General features: G+C 46.7%; 1 protein-coding gene and 1 non-coding gene across 2 annotated transcripts; both read right to left on the bottom strand.

The window, feature by feature from the left end:
• Window positions 1-2: 2 nt before the first annotated feature.
• Window positions 3-1,574, bottom strand: LOC109749642 (uncharacterized). The gene is made up of 4 exons (XM_020308592.4): window positions 1,418-1,574; window positions 1,196-1,331; window positions 1,024-1,096; window positions 3-515 (listed from the first exon to the last, which is right to left on the bottom strand). Exons 1-4 carry the CDS (start codon window positions 1,455-1,457, stop codon window positions 246-248), a joined length of 519 nt encoding a protein of 172 aa, XP_020164181.1. The 5' UTR covers window positions 1,458-1,574; the 3' UTR covers window positions 3-245.
• A 2,903-nt stretch (window positions 1,575-4,477) lies between these two features.
• LOC109749630 (uncharacterized) lies at window positions 4,478-5,606 on the bottom strand. Its single transcript, XR_005770019.3, has 4 exons — window positions 5,430-5,606; window positions 5,234-5,357; window positions 5,043-5,115; window positions 4,478-4,947 (listed from the first exon to the last, which is right to left on the bottom strand). It is a non-coding gene; the product is annotated as an uncharacterized protein (transcript).
• Window positions 5,607-23,922: the final 18,316 nt, after the last annotated feature.

The raw sequence follows: 23,922 nt of genomic DNA, 5'->3' as shown, positions 1-23,922 counted from the left end.
CGAAGAGTAGCAGGACCACGACTTTATTCAGTACCTGAATTTATCATGTCAAGAAGCTAATACTGTCTTTATGAATCCAACCAGGGCACCAGGCTAACAACACCAAGAAGCACAAACCGGAAGATATTACAGAAAAATACAAGTCCCACAGGGCATCACCCTTCCCTTCACACGGCGAATCACAGCACATTTACAACCCCACTGGCTGCCCGATGCATCTACAGTTCATGCCGCTGATGCTGCTTCTACTCGACGCCCTCGGCGGATCTCTGGATGAGCACGGCAGCCATGGTGATGGCGGCGGCGTAGATGGCATTGGGCACCTTGTGCACTACCTTGCCGACGCCGGGGACGCCCTCGGTTGCCCTTTTGGTCGCCAGCGCCAGCGCAGGGGCGGCGACCAGCGTGATGATCAGCTTGAGGCTGATCGCGCAGAGTGACTCGGCGGTCAGCTTCCGGATGAACTCCGCGAACTCCTCGCGGTCCAGGAGACCGTTCATGTCGATGTCAAACTCCTGCGCGTTTGAGATATCCGTCAAAGCTGTAACTTGTTTGTCTATAGAAATCAAAGCTGTAACTTATCCACCAAACAGTGCACATTTCGTCGTCAGAAAAGAAAGATACTTAGAGGTATCAAGGTGATTATTTCACAGTTATAAACAATTCTAACTCCCTACAAATATACAGTACTCTATATGACAGCATCATAGACGATAGCACATAACACAATGGAAAATTCCGCTGGCAAGAAAATGGTATTCGGAGCTATCTGGGCGATGAGTTCAGAGTTGTGAACAATACTAAATGTAGCATAAAGGGCGCTTCATAGATAACAGAGTGCACATGATAGTTAAATAATCTTATGTAAAGAGTATGCTTGCCATGTTCAGGGAACGAAAAGCAGAAACCAAGAGTACTTTGCTTCTAAAAGTAGAATGCACAGGTGAAGAACACGATATCCAGTTGACCAAATACGGAGTAAATCACAAAAATTGGATAAGGGGAAGGGGAGATTGCGATTACTCTCATGAGTTCCTTGAGCCTCTCCTTGGACGGGGGGTCGTAGTGCGGCCCTGGCAAGTACTTGTTGATGTCACTGCCGACCAAAAACAGCAGGAAGCATCAGGAACATCTAATAAGAATCGCAGGAACAAATAGACGCTGAAAAAAAATATATTTGGGCCGGCTGTTGTACTTGTAGACGCAGAGGACGGCGATGTAGACCTCCTCGAACTTGAGGGCGTCCTTCTCGGGCTTCTGGGTGTCCTCGGTGAGCCGGTCGAACACCTTGTCGGTGATCTTCCGCACCTGCCTCTCCTTCCAGTGCCGCCCTGCACCAATTCGATTCGTGCTTCAGTTTCCGAGAAGAAGAGGGGCGGACGGATCGAAGGGACGGCGTAGGGGTGGGTGGGAGTACCTTGGAGCTTCTCTTGCAGAGACGCCCAGGCCTGCCCCATGGCGTCGGGCGTCGGCGGAGGCTGGAGAGATGGCGGGTGGAAAAGGGGGAAGAAGAGAACAGAAGTATCTCAGGTCTCCGGGCGGTGTGTGATTCTGGTTTTGTTTTGGCTAATCTAATCTCGTCTCGTGGGCGCTTTCTGTCAATAGATCTCCCTCACACCTTTTCCTGACCATGCTACGGGCACACACAAGTTGTACGCAGCACATGCTCCAGGCTCAGCAGTGTATTTCCCGTTCTTTCAGTTTTAATTCAAAACACGTACTGTAGACGACTGAGTATTATGTGCATATTTTTAAGTTCTGTGCAATGTTTTGCATTCTTGCGGCCTATATATGAAATAAATAAAAATAAAGAACCCTATAATACCGGTTAGCTCATCACTCTTGTTGTTTTTCTGTATTACCCACAAAAAGAAAGTTTTTATAAGAATTTTGAGATACCTACTTTGTATCAATGCCTTATTCTTGGACTACTTATTTTGACATTCATCGACTCATATTTTGAATTGTGAACATAAATGGATGACACTTTAGTGTGTGTTCGGAGATGCTCCAGCTCCTCCGAATCCTCAACTCCCGCTTCTCCACCAGAAATGCCACTCCTTGTAGAAAATAGCGCTAGTACGAGATGTTCGGCAGGCAGCTCTGCTCCCTATTCGCGTGGAGCTGGGCGTGGAAACAGGAACGAGCGAGTTGGACGTGGGCGCGCGAACCGTTTTCACTTGGCGGTGGCAGTTTTCTTGTAAATCTTATCAACTCCTTGATTTAAGGATCTCACATCTCAGAAATAGCAGCTCCCCATTTTTCACCTGTAACCAGCTCCGCTCCCCGTTTTCTACTCCACGGAGTTTACCTGTTCGGCGTCGCTCCATCAACTCCGGGAGCAGAGCTGAGGAGCGGAGAGCATCCGAACACGCCCTTATATGTGCCGGCGCAAAGAAATCTCCCTCCCCTCTATGCACACCACAGGTGGTACTTTAACCAAACTTAACTTTGACACAACATGTAAAAGATTCTTACAAAAGGTAATAGACTAGCTAGCTATTAGTGTCAGACACTCCCAAAAAGCCATGTTGGGCCAACCCTCCATCTCACTTCCCATTTTTGGAAGAGATACACGTTCAAGGCGTGGAGGTATGAGAGGGAGTGGAGGTGGTGTCATTAGTGTCTACTGACCATGAGATCCACTATGGCTTCTATCTAACTGGTGCCCATGGGATCCATGGTGACCTCCCTTTCGCGCGACACCTAAGATCCGAGGCTGTCACCCTCGTCGTTGTGTGAGTGGAGGTGGACACATGGAGGAGCCAAGAGAGATGTGGTGGTGTGCGGAAGTTGGGGAGCTGGTAAATCGAGCACATGAAAGACGAGGACTGACAAATAAGGTAACATAAGCGGGCTGTATTGATATTCTTATGTGGTCAAAAGTAACCACGTACATGATAACCTGCCAAGAAACTTTCTCGCTTGCATACATATAATTAGAAACAAGTGGACAACACTCCATAGAAGTAAAGTGGATAAAAAGTCCACTGTGCCTTAGAACAGAAGCCACATGGGGAAAATTTATTTTACCTTTTAGAAAGTCAATGTGCTCCTACACGAATGATAAATTGTGCCAACAATGTGATATGGATACATTCAAACATTTTAATTCATTCCCAGTTAGTAATAAAACCCGGTGAAACAATTCTTTGGAATGGATTGGGCCCGTAGGATACACCCCATTTTTTAATTAGAATGAATGGTGTGTTATCTTAAGTGAGCTTATCCATTATACATTGGTTACGACTTTCCTTCTCTTTCCCTTGCTTAGTGGCTTTGACAAGATGATAACCAATAGTTTCCCCCCTCTCTTCTTCAGCCTTCTAATATGGATTTGGATCCTCTTTAGTAGCTTTCCGGTTAGTAGGTATGGCTATAGAATAAGAGAAGCAATCAAACTTTATGCGGCATTATTTTTGTATCACTTGAACTCATCCTACTATTATGAAAAAGATAACACAATAGCGGAGTAGAATGCTCTTAAGAAATGAAGTTGGCAATGCCCATTGTGTGAAACTTCTTTTAAATCCTTGTATAATATGTTAAATGGTTAAGCAAAATACATTACATTTTTTTATTAATTGATGATCCTCGTAATCAATGTATAATGACTTGAATGGTTGTGGTTGTGGATTGTGATTATGTGGAACCCCACAAATAAGAGTCATGTGGCTTGATGATGTGTATGCTACAACTGTCAGCAAAGCACACCGTCTAAGGCTCTAAGCTGCCATCACAATCATATTTACCTTCATACTTTGTAATGACATATCATGTACACATAAATAATTGATCCCATGAATTATATTTTTCTCAAAATGCACACCCACCTCGCATGTCATGTAAGCATCCACGTCATCAACTACGTACTTCTTTCATATTATTTTTTTGAGCGAAATATTTTTCTGTAATTCATATTATTTTTCTTTCATATTTTATTTTTCTTGCACATGCAAGCCCTGCACATCATCAATTGCTTTTTTAGAAACAGATCATTCTTCCAAAGTGAGAAGGTGACGATGCAATATAACGTGCAATCAACCTCCATTTAGGGCTAAGCCTATTTGGCTATTTCCATTCATATATGACAAGAATGTGAAAGAGCTTTATGCTCATATATTTTACTTATAGTATTGATGAATTTTTATTACTATAAATTCCCGCAGGATGCAGGGTATATATTAACTAGTTACCCCCTTTCTTTTTACTCTGCATGTAAGATTTATCTGAAGTCAAACTTCGTAAAGTTTAATCAATTTTATGAGAAAAAGCATTAACATTCACAAAACATTATCATTAGATCCATTGTGAAATTAATTTTCATATTGTATTACTTTAGTATTGTAGATGTTGATATATTTTCATATAAATTTGATTAAACTTTACGAAGTTTGACTTCAAACAAATCTTATATGCGGAGTGAAAAGAAACATAGGAAGTATTAAGCAGTAGGAGTACTATGCACCCGCCCTTCAAATGCACGAACACTGAAATTCTAAAAATTCAGTTGTGGAGCCGCCTGATAACCATATTAAGATTGAATGCCATTACGTACGGCCCTTTACCACTTTCTTTGGCTACAAATTTTTCACACCGAGCTGCCTGCATACAAATTTCCAGTAAAGGTGCACACTCATCTTAAATACATCGCGCATTGCTCACCGCGTCCGGTTCAGGTGTTCACTGCTTGCCTGCCCTGATGTCCTGCAGGAGCATGAGCCCGGCGGAGAAGACGACGAAGAGCAGCGGCGTGGGCACCTTATCCACCGCGTCCCTCATCCTCGGCACCTGCCTGCCGGCGTTCTTGGCCGTGACGGCGAGCAGCGGTGCCGCCAGGACGGCCACCGCGGCCTTGTTGGCGAGGACGAGGCGGAGGTCCATCCTCACCCACTCCATGATCAGCTCCCGGAACTCCTGCTGCGTTATCCCCTTGTCGCGGAAGCCCTGCAGTCGCTCAAACCAAATCATCTCCATATATAGCTGAGCAGAACGCCATGGATATACACTAGAAATTTCAGAAATAGGAAGAGAGCAGAGACCTCCGCTTTCTCCTTGACGACCTGCATGCATGGAGGGTCCTTGTGAGGTCCCACCAGTTGCTTGTTGATGGAGCTGGATGAGACGCCCAACGAGACGGATCAGTTCAGAGTTAATTAGAAGGAAACGAGAGCAGAGGATGCATGAGGCGAAAGAGATGGATGCTAAAACACGAGCGCGGTATCTTTCTCACTTGTAAACCATGAGGGTGGCGACGTGGAGATTTTTGACGTCCAGGAGCTTGGCGTTCTTCTCGGCGTTGAGGACGGCCAGTTCGTCGAACACCTTCTCACATATCCTCACAACATCCAGCTTGCCTACGACCAACCAGCCCGTTACACCGCACGAATGGATCAAGAAAATAGAAAGAAATTTACAGGATTAGCTACCTTGAGCTCTGTCCCACAGGCGGCCGAAGAAGCGCGCCATGGATCGATGCTCCTCCTTCTCTGGCCGCGGTGGAGGGGAAAGAACACGTACTACAAGTAGATAAGAGAAGAGATTAGGAGGCTATGGCAGAGAGCATATTTATGCTGGTGCTGATTGGGCTGTCGATCGATCGGCAGTGGCTTGCAGGGAAGGTCAGAATCAGCTAGCAGACCAGGGTGCGTGTTGGTGACTGACCGAGCATTTGCGGGCCGGCAGTCCTTCCCTTGCCTTGCTCCTCCGGCAACATAAAGAATTCTCGATTCCTATCTTTTTCCTCGCGTGAACACCAAATCCAAGCACCAAGGCTAGTACGGACACCGTGACGCAAACCTCAACCTTTGCCTAAAGAAATCCTAATGACTCTCTTTTGAGCGAAAGTAATAGTAATCCTTATCAACTTTGGACCGTTCCCGTGGAAGAATCACGCTCACACAGTAGCTAGTTACCATTCTTTCGAACATTAGAGCATCTCGAACAGCCGCGCAACGCGCCGCTAAAAGTCAGAATACAACGCCGGGTTAGCCAGTTTTTACGCGCGGCGGTACGCTGGCTCCAGCGGCCGCCGCAAATTAAAGCGCGCCCGAGCCGCTCCAGCAGGCGCGCTATATTTTAGATAGTTTTCTCTTACGATAGATAGTTCCTGCTTCTACGATACAAAATGAAACGAAAAACTACTACTACTCGTCTGACTCGGACTCTGCCTCGGTGATGTCCTCGTCCGACGTCTGAGCGTAGGCGTCAAGGAACCGCTTGTCGCCGGAGTCCCAGGAGGACGCATCTCCTAGCGCTTCGTTGTATTTAGCGACCGCCTTCCGCGTTCGCTTGTCCTCGCGATAGGCGGCTCGCTCCTCCCTCCTCTTCGCCCTCTCCGCCCTCCTCTCGGCAAAGAACTGTTCCTCGTTGATGATGTCTTGCGAGAAGCGATGGCTCCACAGCTGTAAGTGCATCTAGTGCCACCCCTAGTTGGTTTTGGAGTATTGACGACAAACTTGGTTGAGGGACTAATGTGTTTGTGAGAATTGCAGGATAACACAGGTAGTAGTCCCATATTGATTCGGTTTACCTACCAGAGATGACCCCTAAAAATGTGTGAAGACATTGAAGACAATGGTGGTTTGTGAAGATATTCACAACGAAGATTATGACTTGAGAAGACATTCACGTGAAGACTATGAAGTGCGAAGACATAGTTGTTTCGTAATTTCCTTTTCTTCTTTGTTGAGTCATAGGGAACCACCGTACTGTTAAGTGGGGTCCAAGTGAACAAAGTCAGAGTGACTGATGTGATGCTCAACCAAATCCTATGTCTTCGAGCGAAGACAATGTGAGCAAATCTTATCCAGAGCTGGATGAGTCAGCTTTACTTGTAGCCCAAGTCAAGCTGTCGCGTGTGTTTGAAATCTGATCGTTGGACACGTGTCAATTTCTTAATGACCCAGGGTCATTTCGGACAAATCAGGTCGGGTTGCCTCCTGGCTATAAATAGCCCACCCTACACCATAAATTGGTGGCTGCTCAGAGTTAGTGCACGACTTTTGTCGTTTGAGAGCAACCCACCTCCGAAGCATTTGAGAGAGAGATCCTTGCGAGGACAAAGCCTAAAACACCAGAGCCAAAGAGTGTTAGGCATCACTGAAGTCTTTCTGTCTGAGTGATCTGAAGACTTGTTACAGTTGAGGACTGTGAATCCTCCAGCTGGTTAGGCGTCGCGTTCTGAGCATCCAAGAGTCATTGTGGATTGCCGGTGAACGAAATCTGTGAAGGTTTGGAAGTCTACCTTGAAGACTTACCAGAGTGATTGGGCGAGGACTAAGTGTTCTTAGATCAAGGGGAATAAGGTGAAGACGCGGTCTTCTGAGTTGAATCTCAACCTCCCTAACCAGACGTACAGTTGTCACAGCAACTGGAACTGGTCCAACAAATCCCTGTCCTCACCAAGCAACTGGTTCTATCTCTTACCTCCCTTTACTTACAGTCTGTCTTCATGAAGTCATTGCCTGCTTCCATGATCTGATTGTCTTCACTGTGTAAAGACTGTTGTTGATTGGCTTCATACTATCTTCCATCCTGATCCATACTACCTAGCTGCTGATAGTCATTGTGCTTACACTTCATTGCTTACTTGACTATGGCTTGTCTAGTGTAGTCTACCTTCCGTTGCATATCAATAGGTGTATTTCTGCTGTTTGTCTTCAAAGCCCCCGTGTTTTGAAGACTTTCATAAAAATGCCTATTCATCCCCCCTCTAGTCAATAACTAGCAGTTTCAATTGGTACCAGAGCAAGGTGCCCCTTGTTCTGTGTGATTCGGTTTAACCACCTGGAGTTTTAGCTATGTCGACTACAGGGATAATCAAAGTCTCCGTTGCGTGCCCTGTCTTCGATGGCACTAATTACCCCTGCTGGAAGAATAAGATGTGTATGCATCTTGAAGCCATTGATGTCGACCTCTGGTATGTCGTCAAGAACGACGTTCCCAAGGCCGGTGAAGGTGTCACTCCTGCTGATGTCAAGAGGTTCATTCAACTGGATTCGACTGCCAAGAACATCATCTGTGGTCATCTGACCAGAGGACAGTATGGCCGTGTGAGTGCTCTGGAAACTGCGAAGCTAGTCTGGGACTGGCTCTCCAAGGTCAACGAAGGCGTCTCAACACAGAGAGACTCAAGGATCAGTGTTCTTCGCAACCTCTTCAACTGCTTCAAGAGAAATGACAATGAGAATGTCCAGCTCACATTTGATCGCCTCGCTGATATCACAAATGAGCTTCACGCACTCGGCGCCACAGAGATCACCAAGCACGAAATCGTCAAGACACTCTTGAGATTGCTTGACAGCTCATTTGATACCCTGGCCCTGATGATTCAAGAACGCCCTGACTTCAAGACTCTTGATCCGTCTGACATACTTGAGAGGCTCAACACACATGAGTTCCAGTTATCTGAGAAAAGAGATATCTATGGTCCCAACTATGGCCATACTCGCGCTTTGAAGGCAAAGGTTGTTTCCTCATCTGAAGAAGAATCTGATTGCTGTTCTGAGGATCCTGAAGACATTGGAAAGGAGCTTGCTATGCTTGTGAAGAAGTTCCAGAAGTTCACCAAGAAGAAAGGCTTCGGAAAGTCTTCAAGATCCAGCTCTAGAAATGATGAAGCTTCCACACGTGATCACAAGAATAGAACATGCCACAAGTGCAAGAAACCTGGTCACTACATCTCTGAGTGTCCACAGTGGGACAATGAGACCAAGAAGAAGAAGAGCAAGGAATATGATTCTGATGACAAGAAGAAGAAGAAATCCTCAAAGTCTTCTTCAAAGTCTTCATCACACAAGAAGAGCTCATCGGGCAAGGCTCGTGCTTTTGTTGGCAAGGAGATGGATTCAGAGGAGGAGTCTGCTTCTGAGGAGGTAGAGGTGGAGTCTGAGGTCCGATTCAGGCGTGGCCAGCTTGGCTCTGGCTACTGCCTATGTTGCCAAGTCCATCTTCAACTCTGAAGACGATGGATCTGTCACCAAAGCCGATGCTGATGATAAGGACGACTCTGCTCCCACCTACTACTTCATGGCACGCGGTGCCAAGGTAAACTCACGGGATGCTTACTTTCAAACATCGAGTGAAGATGACTCTGAATGTGAATCTAAACCTAGCTACAAAACGCTTGCTAAAATTACAACTGAACAACAAAATGCCATGGAACATATTCAAAAATTGCTAGACAAAAGCGATGACCTGTTGGACGCGGAAATGACCCGATCTCAGTCCTTAATTGAAGACATAAAAAATCTTCATGTTGAGTACGAGGAACTTGAAAGTCGTCATGAAACGCTCTCAACAACTCATGAAAAGCTTTCCTACGATTATCTTCAAAAAGAGAACGAGTCACTTCGCGCTCAACAGATCAGTTCCGCTCAGGAAGGATTTGAACCACCATGTCTAAAATGTCTTGAGCGTGATAACGCTGTCTCTATTGCTGAATGTTCAACTGCTGCTACTGTTGCAATATCTTCAACTGCTGATGTGGTAACTAACCCCTCTACGGAGGATACCACTACTATTGCTGATGAGAATGCCAGGTTGAAGACATTGCTTGAGACAGGAATGTACAAAAGTCTCAAAGGGCATCAGACACTATGTGATGTCCTTAAAAAGTAGATTCTGAACCGAAACCCTAGGAAAGAGGGTGTTGCGTTCGAAAGGAAAATGAATGTTGATGGTACTTACTAGAAGCCTGAGCAGTACCCCAAAACCACATGGGTTGCTACAAAGGGACCTTCAGTGGATCCGTCTACCTTATCTGGCTTCACTTGTGCTAACCCGATTATCATTGATGAATCCTTTGATGCAAACTATAAACTATTTAAAAATCAGAATGGTGAAGTGTTTGCCAGGTATATTGGTACTAACTGCAGGAATGGGCCACCTATGAAGAAGATCTGGGTGCCCAAAAGTTGTCTTGAGAATCTTCCTGTGAATGTTATCATGACACCACCTGGGAAGAAGACAAACCCCAAACCAAAGGCTTCATACAGACAGAGGACTCACCAGAGTCACCCTAACGCCAATGTTTTGCAGGGAAACCATACTCAGACTTGTGAATATGAATGTGTTTCTTCAAACCGCTATGTTCATAAGACCAAGAACTATTCTGCTTATTCTTATGAGTATTATTCACCTCCTGCAAGGCTATTTACTAGGGCTCCAAAGCCGAAGTTCCAGATGCTACACTTAGACTCATTGCTTCTAAGCCACCCCTAAAGATGTGGGTGGTTAAGAAAAATTAACTCTCTTTTGCAGGGAAAGGTCTCCAGCCGGAAATCAAAGGCGTCTGATGCTTATGCTGGGGACCTAAAACATCTTGTGGGGCGCAAGATAAAATGCCCAAATGGTCTTACTATGTATTTTGTTCCTGGATTCCTTGACAGTCATCCTATCTGCCCTAACCAAGATCTGAACTTTGATAATATGCTTGTTTGTCAAATTTTTATGCTTCACATTTCTCTTGGTGAAGCCTATCCCCTAACTGCACTGTAGGGTACGATACCAAATGCTTCTGAATGGATTATGGACAGTGGATGCACTAACCACATGACTGGTGATCGAAGTCTTCTCATGGACTCAACCTTACGTCCATCTGACAAAAGTCACATCACATTTGCTGACACTGGTAAAAGCAAGGTATTGGGTCTAGGTAGAGTTGCAATCTCAAAGGATCAGCACATGGATAAAGTGATGCTTGTTGAATCCCTTGGTTTCAACTTAATGTCTGTCTAATGCTTTGTGACTTGAACATGATTGTGATATTTGGAAAATATCGTTGCCTTGTTCTTATGGAATCTGACAAGTCTCTAGTCTTTGAAGGGTATCAGAAAGATGATCTATATATGGTAGACTTCTCAGCAGGACCATAGTTGGCCGTATGTCTTCTAGCAAAAGCTTGAGAGTGCTGGCTCTGGCATCGGAGGCTAGGGCATGCTGGCATGAGGAACTTGTACACACTCGCGAAGAAGAAACACGTCATAGGCATCGAGGGCGTCAAGTTCAAGAAGGATCATCTGTGTGGTGCCTGCGAAGCTGGAAAGATGACAAGGGCCAAGCATCCCTCGAAGACAATCATGACGACATCTCGTCCCTTCGAGCTGCTTCACATGGACTTATTTGGCCCTACTCACTACTCTACTCTTACTACCACTGCTTGCCTCTATGGCTTCGTCATTGTTGATGATTATTCAAGATACGCATGGGTGCATATAATCCTTTACAAGAATGAAGTGCAGGATGTCTTCAAACGATTCGCCAATCGTGCCATGACGAACTATGGCATCAAGATCAAGCACATCAGAAGTGACAACGGCACAGAGTTCAAGAACACCGGCCTCGACACTTATCTTGATACATTGGGCATAACTCATGAGTTCTCAGCTCCATACACACCTCAGCAGAATGGCATCGTGGAGCGCAAGAACAGAACCCTCATTGAGATGGCTCGGACGATGCTTGATGAGTAAAAGACTCCAAGGAAGTTCTGGCCCGAAGCCATTGGTACTGCATGCCATGTCATCAACCGTGTTTATCTTCACAAGCTTCTAAAGAAGACATCCTATGAGCTTCTAACTGGTAAGAAGCCAAACGTCAGTTACTTCAGAGTATTTGGTGCTAGGTGCTGGATCAAGGATCCACATCACACTTCAAAATTTGTACCGAAAGCACATGAATATTTTATGCTTGGCTACGGAAAGGATTCACACTCCTACAGAGTCTTCAACCTCTTTCACTATAAAGTGGTTGAAACTGTGGATGTGCGATTCGATGAGACTAATGGCTCGCAAAGAGAGCACCTGCCAAATGTGCTAGATGAAGTCCCACCTAGTGAATCGATCAAACTCATGGGTATTGGAGAAATCATACCTTCAGAGGCACAGGCTGAAGAGGAACTTATCATTTCTGCACCTAGTCAACCTGAAGATACCACTCAGCCTGAAGCCAATGCTGAAGACGAAGACAATGATCGGCAAGGGCAAAATCTTCGTCCAGTTCATCCTCGTGTTGCAAATGAAGTACAAATTGAGAAGATAATTGATAGTATCAATGCACCTGGTCCACTCACTCGTTCAAGAGAAACATAGCTAGCAAATTTCTGTGGGCACTTTGCATTTGTCTCTATATCTGAACCCAAGAAAGTTGATGAAGCCTTCATGGAACCTGAATGGATTCAAGCTATGCAAGAAGAGCTTCAACAGTTCGAGCTGAACAATGTATGGGAATTGGTCAAGCGTCCTGATCCTCGCAAGAAAAATATCATAGGCACCAAATGGATCTATCGCAACAAACAAGATGAGCATGGTCAAGTTGTCAGAAACAAGGCTCGTCTTGTTGCTCAAGGATACACTCAAGTTGAAGGGATGCTCCAGTGGCTAGGCTTGAAGCCATTCACATACTGCTAGCCTATGCCAACCATCACAACATCCTCCTGTACCAAATGGATGTGAAGAGTGCTTTTCTCAATGGCAAGATTGAAGAAGAAGCGCATGTTGCACAACCACCTGGCTTTGAAGATCCAAACATCCTGACATGGTATATAAGCTCAATAAGGCACTGTATGGCCTCAAACAAGCCCCTCGCGCTTGGTATGACACACTCAAAGACTTCCTGAAGAGCAAAGGCTTCAAACCTAGTTCCCTGGATCCCACTCTCTTCACGAAGACATACGATGGTGAACTGTTTGTGTGCCAGATCTATGTGGATGACATTATCTTCGGCTGCACTGACAAGAGATACAGTGATGAGTTTGGGCACATGATGCAAGAGCAATATCAGATGTCCATGATGGGTGAGCTGAAATTCTTCTTCGGTATTCAAATCCATCAGCAGAGCAACGACATCTTCATATCTCAAGAAAAATACCTCAAAGATTGCCTGAAGAAGTTTGGAATGCAAGACTGCAAAGGGTACACGACGCCAATGCCCACCAAAGGTCAATTGGGTCCCGACAACAATGGTAAAGAGTTCGATCAAAAGGTATACCGCTCCATGATTGGTTCTTTACTCTATTTATGTGCATCTAGGCCAGATATAATGCTTAGCATTTGCATGTGTGCCCGATTCCAAGCGGCACCAAAGGAATCACATCACTTAGCTGTGAAGCGAATTCTTCGATATTTGGCTTACACCCCAACACTAGGATTATGGTATCCAAAGGGCTCAGAGTTTGATCTAGTTGGATTGTCATATGCTGATTATGCTGGTGACAATGTTGATCGCAAGTCCACATCAGGCACATGTCACTTTCTTGGACGATCTCTTGTCTGTTGGTCTTCAAAGAAGCAGAACTGTGTATCTCTCTCCACTGCTGAATCTGAATACATTGCTGCTGGATCTTGCTGCGCTCAGCTTCTATGGATGAAGCAAACTCTCAAGGACTATGGCATCCATCTGAAGCAAGTGCCACTTTACTGCGACAATGAAAGCGCCATCAAGATTGCCAACAACCCAGTCCAGCACTCGAAGACAAAGCACATTCAGATCCGTCATAACTTTCTCAGAGATCATGTCATGAAGGAAGATATTGATATCATTCACGTCAACACCGAAGAGCAATTGGCAGATATCTTCACGAAGCCCTTGGATGAGAAAAGGTTTTGCAAGTTGCGGCGTGAGCTACATATCTTAGAATCCTCAAATGTCCTGTAATTGGACACACATACTAACGCTTATGCATGTTGATGACTTAGATGTGCAACACACGAAGTAACGTATATCTTCAATCAATGAAGACATACACTCTAAGTGTGAATACATTAACGAAGAATTTGACTTCGGAGCGCCACGATAATTGTGCGCCGTGTCTGGGTCTAATACTTCCTATACGGTGGGTAACGCCACCACCAAATTCTTGTTTGAAGTGTTTCAATTGGCGTCACAATTGCAAACTCTTCATATTTGGTTTGTCTTCAACATTGATTTGACTTCGCGTTTATCTTCACAATGTTGAGTTGGTCTTAGGCTGATATTGAAGGAAATATGCCCTAGAGGCAATAATAAAGTTATTATTTATTTCCTTATATCATGATAAATGTTTATTATTCATGCTAGAATTGTATTAACCTGAAACATAATACATGTGTGAATACATAGACAAACAGAGTGTCACTAGTATGCCTCTACTTGACTAGCTCGTTAATTAAAGATGGTTATGTTTCCTAACCATAGACATGAGTTGTCATTTGATTAACGGGATCACATCATTAGAAGAATGATGTGATTGACTTGACCCATTCCGTTAGCTTAGCGCTTGATCGTTTAGTATGTTGCTATTGCTTTCTTCATGACTTATACATGTTCCTATGACTATGAGATTATGCAACTCCCGTTTACCGGAGGAACACTTTGTGTGCTACCAAACGTCACAACGTAACTGGGTGATTATAAAGGTGCTCTACAGGTGTCTCCGAAGGTACTTGTTGGGTTGGCGTATTTCGAGATTAGGATTTGTCACTCCGATTGTCGGAGAGGTATCTCTGGGCCCACTCAGTAATGCACATCACTATAAGCCTTGCAAGCATTGTAACTAATGAGTTAGTTGCGGGATGATGTATTACGGAACGAGTAAAGAGACTTGCCGGTAACGAGATTGAACTAGGTATTGAGATACCGACGATCGAATCTCGGGCAAGTAGCATACCGATGACAAAGGGAACAACGTATGTTGTTATGCGGTTTGACCAATAAAGATCTTCGTAGAATTGTGGGAGCCAATATGAGCATCCAGGTTCTGCTATTGGTTATTGGCCGGAGACGTGTCTCGGTCATGTCTACATAGTTCTCGAACCCGTAGGGTCCGCACGCTTAAAGTTTCGATGACAGTTATATTATGAGTTTATATGTTTTGATGTACCGAAGGTAGTTCGGAGTCCCGGATGTGATCACGGACATGACGAGGAGTCTTGAAATGGTCGAGACATGAAGATTGATATATTGGACGACTATATTCGGACACCGGAATGGTTCCGGGGGTTATTGGATATATACCGGAGTACCGGGGGTTACCGGAACCCCCCCGGGGGTTTAATGGGCCTACATGGGCCTTAGTGGAGAAGAGGAGGGGCGGCCAGGGTAGGCCGCGCGCCCCCTCCCCCTCTAGTCCGAATTGGACAAGGAGGGGGGGCGGCGCCCCCCTTTCCTTCCTCTCTCCCTCCTCCTTCCCCCCTTCTCCTAATCCAACAAGGAAGGGAGGGAGTCCTACTCCCGGTGGGAGTAGGACTCCTCCTGGCCGGCCGCCTCTCCCCCCTTGCTCCTTTATATACGGGGGCAGGGGGGCACCCCATAGACACAACAATTGATCATTGATCTTTTAGCCGTGTGTGGTGCCCCCCTCCACCATAGTCCACCTCGATAATATCGTAGCGGTGCTTAGGCGAAGCCCTGCGTCGATAGAACATCATCATCGTCACCACGCCGTCGTGCTGACGAAACTCTCCCTCAACACTCGGCTGGATTGGAGTTCGAGGGACGTCATCGAGCTGAACGTGTGCTGGACTCGGAGGTGCCGTGCGTTCGGTACTTGATCGGCCGGATCGTGAAGACGTACGACTACATCAACCGCGTTGTGCTAACTCTTCCGCTTTCGGTCTACGAGGGTACGTGGACACACTCTCCCCTCTCGTTGCTATGCATCACCATGATCCTGTGTGTGCTAAGGAAATTTTTGAAATTACTACGTTCGCCAACAGTGGCATCCGAGCCTGGTTTTATGCGTAGATGTTATATGCACGAGTAGAACACAAGTGAGTTGTGGGCGATATAAGTCATACTGCTTACCAGCATGTCATACTTTGGTTCGGCGGTATTGTTGGATGAAGCGGCCCGGACCGACATTACGCATACGCTTACGCGAGACTGGTTCTACCAACGTGCTTTGCACACAGGTGGCTGGCGGGTGTCAGTTTCTCCAACTTTAGTTGAACCGAGTGTGGCTATGCCCGGTCCTTGAGAAGGTTAAAACAGCACTAACTTTACAAACTATCGTTGTGGTTTTGATGCGTACGTAAGAACGGTTCTTGCTCAGCCCGTAGCAGCCACGTAAAACTTGCAACAACAAAGTAGAGGACGTCTAACTTGTTTTTGCAGGGCATGTTGTGATGTGATATGGTCAAGGCATGATGCTATATTTTATTGTATGAGATGATCATGTTTTGTAACCGAGTTATCGGCAACGGGCAGGAGCCATATGGTTGTCGCTTTATTGTATGCAATGCAATCGCCCTGTAATGCTTTACTTTATCACTAAGCAGTAGCGATAGTCGTAGAAGCAATAGTTGGCGAGACAACAACGATGCTACGATGGAGATCAAGGTGTCGCGCCGGTGACGATGGTGATCATGATGGTGCTTCAGAGATGGAGATCACAAGCACAAGATGATGATGGCCATATCATATCACTTATATTGATTGCATGTGATGTTTATCTTTTATACATCTTATTTTGCTTAGATCGACGGTAGCATTATAAGATGATCTCTCACTAAATTATCAAGGTATAAGTGTTCTCCCTGAGTATGCACCGTTGTGAAAGTTCTTCGTGCTGAGACACCACGTGATGATCGGGTGTGATAGGCTCTACGTTCAAATACAACGGGTGCAAAACAGTTGCACACGCGGAATACTCAGGTTAAACTTGACAAGCCTAGCATATAACAGATATGGCCTCGGAACACTGAGACCGAAAGGTCGAGCGTGAATCATATAGTAGATATGATCAACATAGTGATGTTCACCATTGAAACTACTCCATCTCACGTGATGATCGGACATGGTTTAGTTGATTTGGATCACGTGATCACTTAGATGATTAGAGAGATGTCTATCCAAGTGGGAGATCTTAAGTAATATGATTAATTGAACCTAAATTTATCATGAACTTAGTCCTGGTAGTATTAGCATATCTATGTTGTAGATCAATAGCTCGCATTTAGCTCCCCTATTTTATTTTGATATGTTCCTAGAGAAAACTAAGTTGAAAGATGTTAGTAGCAATGATGCGGACTTGGTCCGTGATCTGAGGATTAATCTCATTGCTGCACAGAAGTATTATGTCCTTGATGCACCGCTAGGTGACAGAACTATTGCAGGAGCAGATGCAGACGTTATGAACGTTTTGACAAAAGCTCGGTATGATGACTACTTGATAGTTTAGTGAACCATGCTTTACGGCTTAGAACCGGGACTTCAAAAATGTTTTGAACGCCACGGAGCATATAAGATGTTCCAAGAGTTGAAATTGGTATTTCATACTCGTGCCCATGTCGAGAGGTATGATACCTCTGACAGTACTTTGCCAATAAGATGGAGGAGAATAGCTCAACCAGTGAGCATGTGCTCAGATTGTCTGAGTACTACAATTACTTGAATCAAGTGGGAGTTAATCTTCCAGATAAGATAGTAATTGACAAAGTTCTCTAGTCACTATCACCAAGTTAATAGAACTTCGTGATGAACTATAATATGCAAGGGATGACGAAAGTAATTCCCGAGCTCTTCGCGATGCTGAGATCGGCGAAGGTAGAAATCAAGAAAAGAGCATCAAGTGTTGATGGTTAACAAGATCACTAGTTTCAAGAAAAGGGCAAAGGGAAGAAGGGAACTTCAAGAAGAACGGCAAGCAAGTTGCTGCTCAAGTGAAGAAGCCCAAGTCTGGACCTAAGCCTGAGACTAAGTGCTTCTACTGCAAAGGGACTAGTCACTGGAAATGGAACTGCCCCAAGTATTTGGCGGATAAGAAGGATGGCAAAGTGAACAAAGGTATATTTGATATACATGTTATTGATGTGTACTTTACTAGTGTTTATAGCAACCCCGCAGTATTTGATACTAGTTCAGTTGCTAAGAGAAGTAACTCGAAACGGGAGTTGCAGAATGAACGGAGACTAGTTAAGGGTGAAGTGACGATGTGTGTTGGAAGTGGTTCCAAGATTGATATGATCATCATCGCACACTACCTATACTTTCGGGATTAGTGTTGAACCTAAATAAATGTTATTTGGTGTTTGCGTTAAGCATGAGTATGATTTGATTGTGTTTATTGCAATACATTTATTCATTTAAAATCAGAGAATAATTGTTATTCTGTTTACATGAATAAAACCTTCGATGGTCATACACCCAATGAAAATGGTTTGTTGGATCTCGGTCATAGTGATACACATATTCATAATATTGAAACCAAAAGATGCAAAGTTAATTATGATAGTGCAACTTATTTGTGGCACTGCCGTTTAGGTCATATTGGTGTAAAGCACATGAAGAAACTCCATGCTGATGGGCTTTTGGAATCACTTGATTATGAATCACTTGATGCTTGCGAACCATGCCTTATGGGCAAGATGACTAAGACTCCGTTCTCCGAAACAATGGAGCGAGCAACTGACTTATTGGAAATAATACATACTGATGTATGCGATCCGATGAGTGTTGAGGCTCGCGACGGGTATCGTTATTTTCTGACCTTCACAAATGATTTGAACAGATATGAGTATATCTACTTGATGAAACATAAGTCTGAAACATTTGAAAAGTTCAAAGAATTTCAGAGTGAAGTGGAAAATCATCGTGACAAGAAAATAAGGTTTCTACGATCTGATCGCGGAGACAAATATTTGAGTTACGAGTTTGGTCTTCAAATTAAAACAATGTGTAATAGTTTCACAAATTCGTGCCACCTGGAACACCACAACATAATGGTGTGTCTGAACGTCATAACCGTACTTTATTGGATATAGTGCAATCTATGATGTTTCTTACCGATTTACCACTATAGTTTTGGGGTTATGCATTAGAGACAACTGCATTCACGTAAAAAGGGCACCATCTAAATTCGTTTGAGACGACACCGTATGAACTGTGGTTTGGCAAGAAACCAAATTGTCATTTCTTAATGTTTGGGGTTGCGATGCTTATAAGAAAAGTTTCATCCTGATAGGCTCAAACCCAAATCAGAGAAATCTGTCCTCATAGGATACCCAAAGGAGACAGTTGGGTACATCTTCTATCACAGATCCGAAGGCAAGACATTCATTGCTAAGAATGGATCCTTTCTAGAGAAGGAATTTCTCTTGAAAGAAGTGAGTGGGAGGAAAGTAGAACTTGATGAGGTAACTGTACCTGTTCCCTTATTGGAAAGTAGTTCATCACAGAAATCTGTTCCTGTGACTACTACACCAATTAGTGAGGAAGCTAATGATGATGATCATGTAACTTCAGATCAAGTTACTACCGAACCTCGTAGGTAAACCAGAGTGAGATCCGCACCAGAGTGGTACGGTAATCCTGTTCTGGAGGTCATGTTACTTGACCATGACGAACCTACGAACTATGAGGAAGCGATGATGAGCCCAGATTCCGCGAAATGGTTTGAGGCCATGAAATCTGAGATGGGATCCATGTATGAGAACAAAGTATGGACTTTGATTGACTTGCCAAAATGATCGGCGAGCCATTGAGATTAAATGGATCTTCAAGAGGAAGACGGACGCTGATAGTAGTGTTACTATCTACAAAGCTAGAATTGTCGCAAAAGGTTTTCGACAAGTTCAAGGTGTTGACTACGATGAGTGTTTCTCACTCGTATCTATGCTTAAGTCTGTCCGAATCATGTTAGCAATTGCCGCATTTTATGAAATCTGGCAAATGGATAAACAAAACTGCATTCCTTAATGGATTTATTAAAGAAGAGTTGTATATGATGCAACCAGAAGGTTTTGTCGATCCTAAAGGTGTTAACAAAATGTGCAAGCTCCAGCGATCCATCTATGGACTGGTGCAAGCATCTCGGAGTTGGAATATACGCTTTGATGAGTTGATCAAAGCATATAGTTTTATACAGACTTGCGGCGAAGCCTGTATTTACAAGAAAGTGAGTGGGAGCACTACAGCATTTCTGATAAGTATATGTGAATGACATATTGTTGATCAGAAATAATGTAGAATTATTCTGCAAAGCATAAAGGAGTGTTTGAAAGGAGTTTTTCAAAGAAAGACCTCGGTGAAGCTGATTACATATTGAGCATCAAGATCTATAGAGATAGAGCAAGACGCTTGATAAGTTTTTCAATGAGTACATACCTTGACAAGTTTTTGAAGTAGTTCAAAATGGAACAGTCAAAGAAAGAGTTCTTGCCTGTGTTACAAGGTGTGAAATTGAGTAAGACTCAAAGCCCGACCACGGCAAAAGATAGAAAGAGAATGAAAGTCATTCCCTATGCCTTGGCCATAGGTTCTATAAAGTATGCCATGTTGTGTACCAGATCTATTGTATAACCTACACTGATTTTTGCAAGGGAGTACAATTGTGATCTAGGAGTAGATCACTGGACAGCGGTCAAAATTATCCTTAGTGGAATAAGGATATGTTTCTCGATTATGGAGGTGACAAAAAGGTTCGTCGTAAAGGGTTACGTCGATGCAAATTTTGATACTGATCCAGATGACTATAAGTCTCAATCTGGATACATATTGAAAGTGGGAGCAATTAGCTAGAGTAGCTCCGTGCAGAGCATTGTTGACATAGAAATTTGCAAAATACATACGGATCTGAATGTGGCAGACCCGTTGACTAAACTTCTCTCACAAGCAAAACATGATTGTCGGTGTACAAAAGAAGGGGCGCACCTTTGTACCCCTTTTCCTGTGCATGGGCAGTCGGAGCCGCGCCCACGGTCACACCAAGCAGAACAGGGGAGGTGAACCAAGGTAAAAACCGAAGCCCTAGACAGCCAGAGCAACGCCAAGACCAAGGACGCAAAGAAGCAGAGGGGCGGAGCAGTTTCCCCCGGCAAGACCCTTGCCGGGGGCGGCCTCAGCGGCCCCGGCAAGACCCTTGCCGGGGAAGCACGCCCAAAACACCAACAGAGCGAGCCACCCTTGAGCCCACGTCCCCAAACACCATCAACCACGTTGGGCCAGGGCTCGGGAGGCACCTTGTGGTGGCATGCAGATCTTTGTGAAGACAAGGAATATTCAAGATCAGATGAGGATTAGAAGACATCGATCCTCGACAAGATCCTTACCAAGGGGAACCACAAGACCCCCGGCAAGATCCTTGCCAGGGACGACAGCGCGCCACGGCGAGACCCTTGCCGGGCCACCCAGCAAGGCCCTCACCGAGGGCGCCAGCGGGGCCACCGTCAGGCCCGCACCAATCAAGTTTCCACCGCCGTTCGCATGCAGCTGCCAACCCAACCAGCTGGGCAGGCACCTGCGTAGCAACATGCAGCTCCTAGGCCAACTCATCAAGCACCTGCGTGGCGGCATGCAGATCTTCGTGAAGACCCTACCACCGCGCCACCTCAGCTGCCTGCCTGCCTACATGGCGCCGCACACATCGCTGTCCAGGGCGCGTGTCGAAGCGAGGAGGAGCGGCGACGGACGGGACGGGCCTCGCCCCCGTCCCTGATAAAGCTAGGGGACACCTCAGCGGCGCATTAAATGCGACTTGTCCTGTAATACGGGCGATAAGCTCATAGCACTGTGCGCCTTTCCACCTCCTGTGTGCCACTGTGGCAGCCCCTTTTGACTATAAAAGGAGGCCCATGGCATACTGGAGAAGGATTCGGCTCTTTCGAACCACACACTCACCACAGCTAGTTCGAGAGCTCAAGAACTCTCTGAAATACACCCACCAAAGCAGGACTAGGGGTTTACGCATCCTCGCGGCCCGAACCTGGGTAAACGATCCTCGTGCTGGTTACTAATCCTGCTCTTCTCGCAACCCCGCACCCCGGCAACTGTAGTAGGGATTCTTGTGATCCCATAGGTGTCGTTCCACACCGACATCTTTGGCGCGCCAGCTAGGGGGCGCAATTGTGAGAATCTGGTCTAGTATTTAGCCTAGCAGCTCTTCGTCGCCATGGCTCCCAAGAAGAAGACGGCCACGGCGATCGGCTCGTTGGGAGCCGAACGGCCCGTGCCGGTGTGGACGAGCAGTGGACCGGTCGCGGACAGGACCTGGGCCGCGGTCCGCGAGCACCAGCATCGCCCTGGCAGTCAGAGCCTGGCGAGCGGCGTCGTTCATGCGCCAGACGACCGGCCGCACGTCGCCAGATCCAAAGACGGAGCTGGGCCCCCCGCAGGCGGCGCGGGGCCCTCCAGGGGTGTCGTTGTGCCACCTCCGGGCGGCGCAGCGACCTCCAAGACGCCCATACCGGCGACCACTGCGCGCTCTTCCCATGGTGTGCGTGCCGAGCAGCGTCACCACGCTGGTGACCCTGGGCACCGCCGTGGGAAGAGCCCTGTGCGTCATCCGCGGGATGAAGGGGTTCAACATGCCCGCCGAAGTGCTGGCGAAAATGGCACGCAGCCGCTGGGTCGTAACGGAGCTCCTTCTAACGCAGTTAGATGTCGAAGTGCACCGCGATCCACGCAGCTGTCGCTGCCGCCCACGCCAGCAGAAGCTTTGGCGCGCGCGCAGCTGCTCCTCGACTTCCCTCCTGCTGCAGAGAAGCTCGACGAGTGGAGGGCCACCATCCGGAGCCTTGTCGCCGTCGCCAACAAAGACGATCCGCGACCGGCGGGGCCCTCGGGTCGGCGCTCCACCGAGCCGCCACGTGCTAGCGCTGGGAGGACCGGGGGAGCTGCAGCCATGGTGCACTCTCCTCCTCCTTGCCAGCCGCCGCGGTCGTCGGCCCGTCGTGACAACGCTTGTGATAACATCTCCATAGCGTCGTCCGACCCGTGGACCCTCCGCGACCAGCGCCAAGTTCTTCGAGAACGAGCTCACGAAGATGCCCGGACCACCATCGCGCGCCGGCGCGATACACGCCACCAGTCGGACAAGCGGGCGGGACCCGCTATGGACCGCCCAGCACCGAGGGGCTCCGGCGGCCTACCTTACGGGGTGGGCTGCCCGGCCTTTACCCGTGAGCTGCGGCAGTTCCAGTGGCCGTCCCACCGCACGTTCAAGCCTGACGTCGGCGAGAAGTACACTGGCAAGACCCATCCGTCCGAGTTCCTCAGCATCTACACCATCGCGATGCAGGCTGCCGGAGCTCGCGACGACAAGGTGCTTGCCAATTATTTCCCGCTGGCACTGAAGCGCAATGTTATGTCTTGGTTGATGCACTTGCCGGCGGATTCCATTTCTTCTTGGTCGGATCTGTGCCATGAGTTCGTTGGCGCCTTAATAGGAGGCCACCAAGCTCATGGCCAGGCCAGTGATCTGCATATCATTCCCCAGAAGGAAGGGGAAACCCTGCGCAAGTACATCCAGAGATTCAGCCGGGTGCATTACAACATCCCCGACGTTCATCCCACCGCTGTGATCAGTGCGTTCCATCAGAACGTGCACAACCGCAAGATGCGCGAAGAGCTGGCAATGACCAAGGTTAAGGATGTGGCCGAGCTCTATGTTCTAGCTGATAGATGCGCCCGGGCTGAAGAGGGAAGGAAGTACCCCGGCGAAGATGCCGGTGCGGAAACCGACTCTACCGACGAAGACGCCGCCACCCGACGAAGAAGGGCCGGCGTCGCAACAGGAAATGCAAGGGCAAGGCCGTACTTGCCGTCGAGGGGTCTGACGACACCGGCGCTGCCAAAAAGGTCAAGGCAGACGACCCTGGCAAGGAGATTGCCGGATGCGCCGCTTGCCGGGCCTTAGCAGCTGCCGACAAGCCAGGGGGCTCCGGCAAGCAGTACTGCAAGATCCACCGCACCAAGGGCCACGACCTCCAGAACTGCCGACAAGTTGAGCTGCTTGCTGAAAAGCAAAAGGCCGAGTACGAAAGGCGGGACAAGGAAAAAGGTCAGGATGGTGCCGAGGGATCCGACAAGAAGCGTGGCAGCCAAGGAAGCCCCCCCGGCAAGGACAACCAGCAAGAGAGGCCTGCCCGGGGCCGTGACAAGAAACAAGAAGATGATGATCACGATGAGGACGACGAGTCCGGTGAGCAAGAGTTCGAGAAGGCTACG

This window comes from Aegilops tauschii, chromosome 2, assembly GCF_002575655.3.
Source record: "Aegilops tauschii subsp. strangulata cultivar AL8/78 chromosome 2, Aet v6.0, whole genome shotgun sequence".
Classification (NCBI taxonomy): domain Eukaryota; kingdom Viridiplantae; phylum Streptophyta; class Magnoliopsida; order Poales; family Poaceae; genus Aegilops; species Aegilops tauschii.
This window is presented reverse-complemented; position numbering and strand designations above follow the sequence as displayed.

Excerpts from the sequence above, each read along its gene's own strand:
- LOC109749642 (XM_020308592.4), bottom strand. The coding sequence starts at position 1,457 with ATGGGGCAGGCCTGGGCGTCTCTGCAAGAGAAGCTCCAAG. Across the intron at positions 1,332-1,417 it reads TCTGCAAGAGAAGCTCCAAG|GGCGGCACTGGAAGGAGAGG; the intron begins GTACTCCCACCC and ends GAATTGGTGCAG. Across the intron at positions 1,097-1,195 it reads GCCGTCCTCTGCGTCTACAA|TGACATCAACAAGTACTTGC; the intron begins GTACAACAGCCG and ends TTTGGTCGGCAG.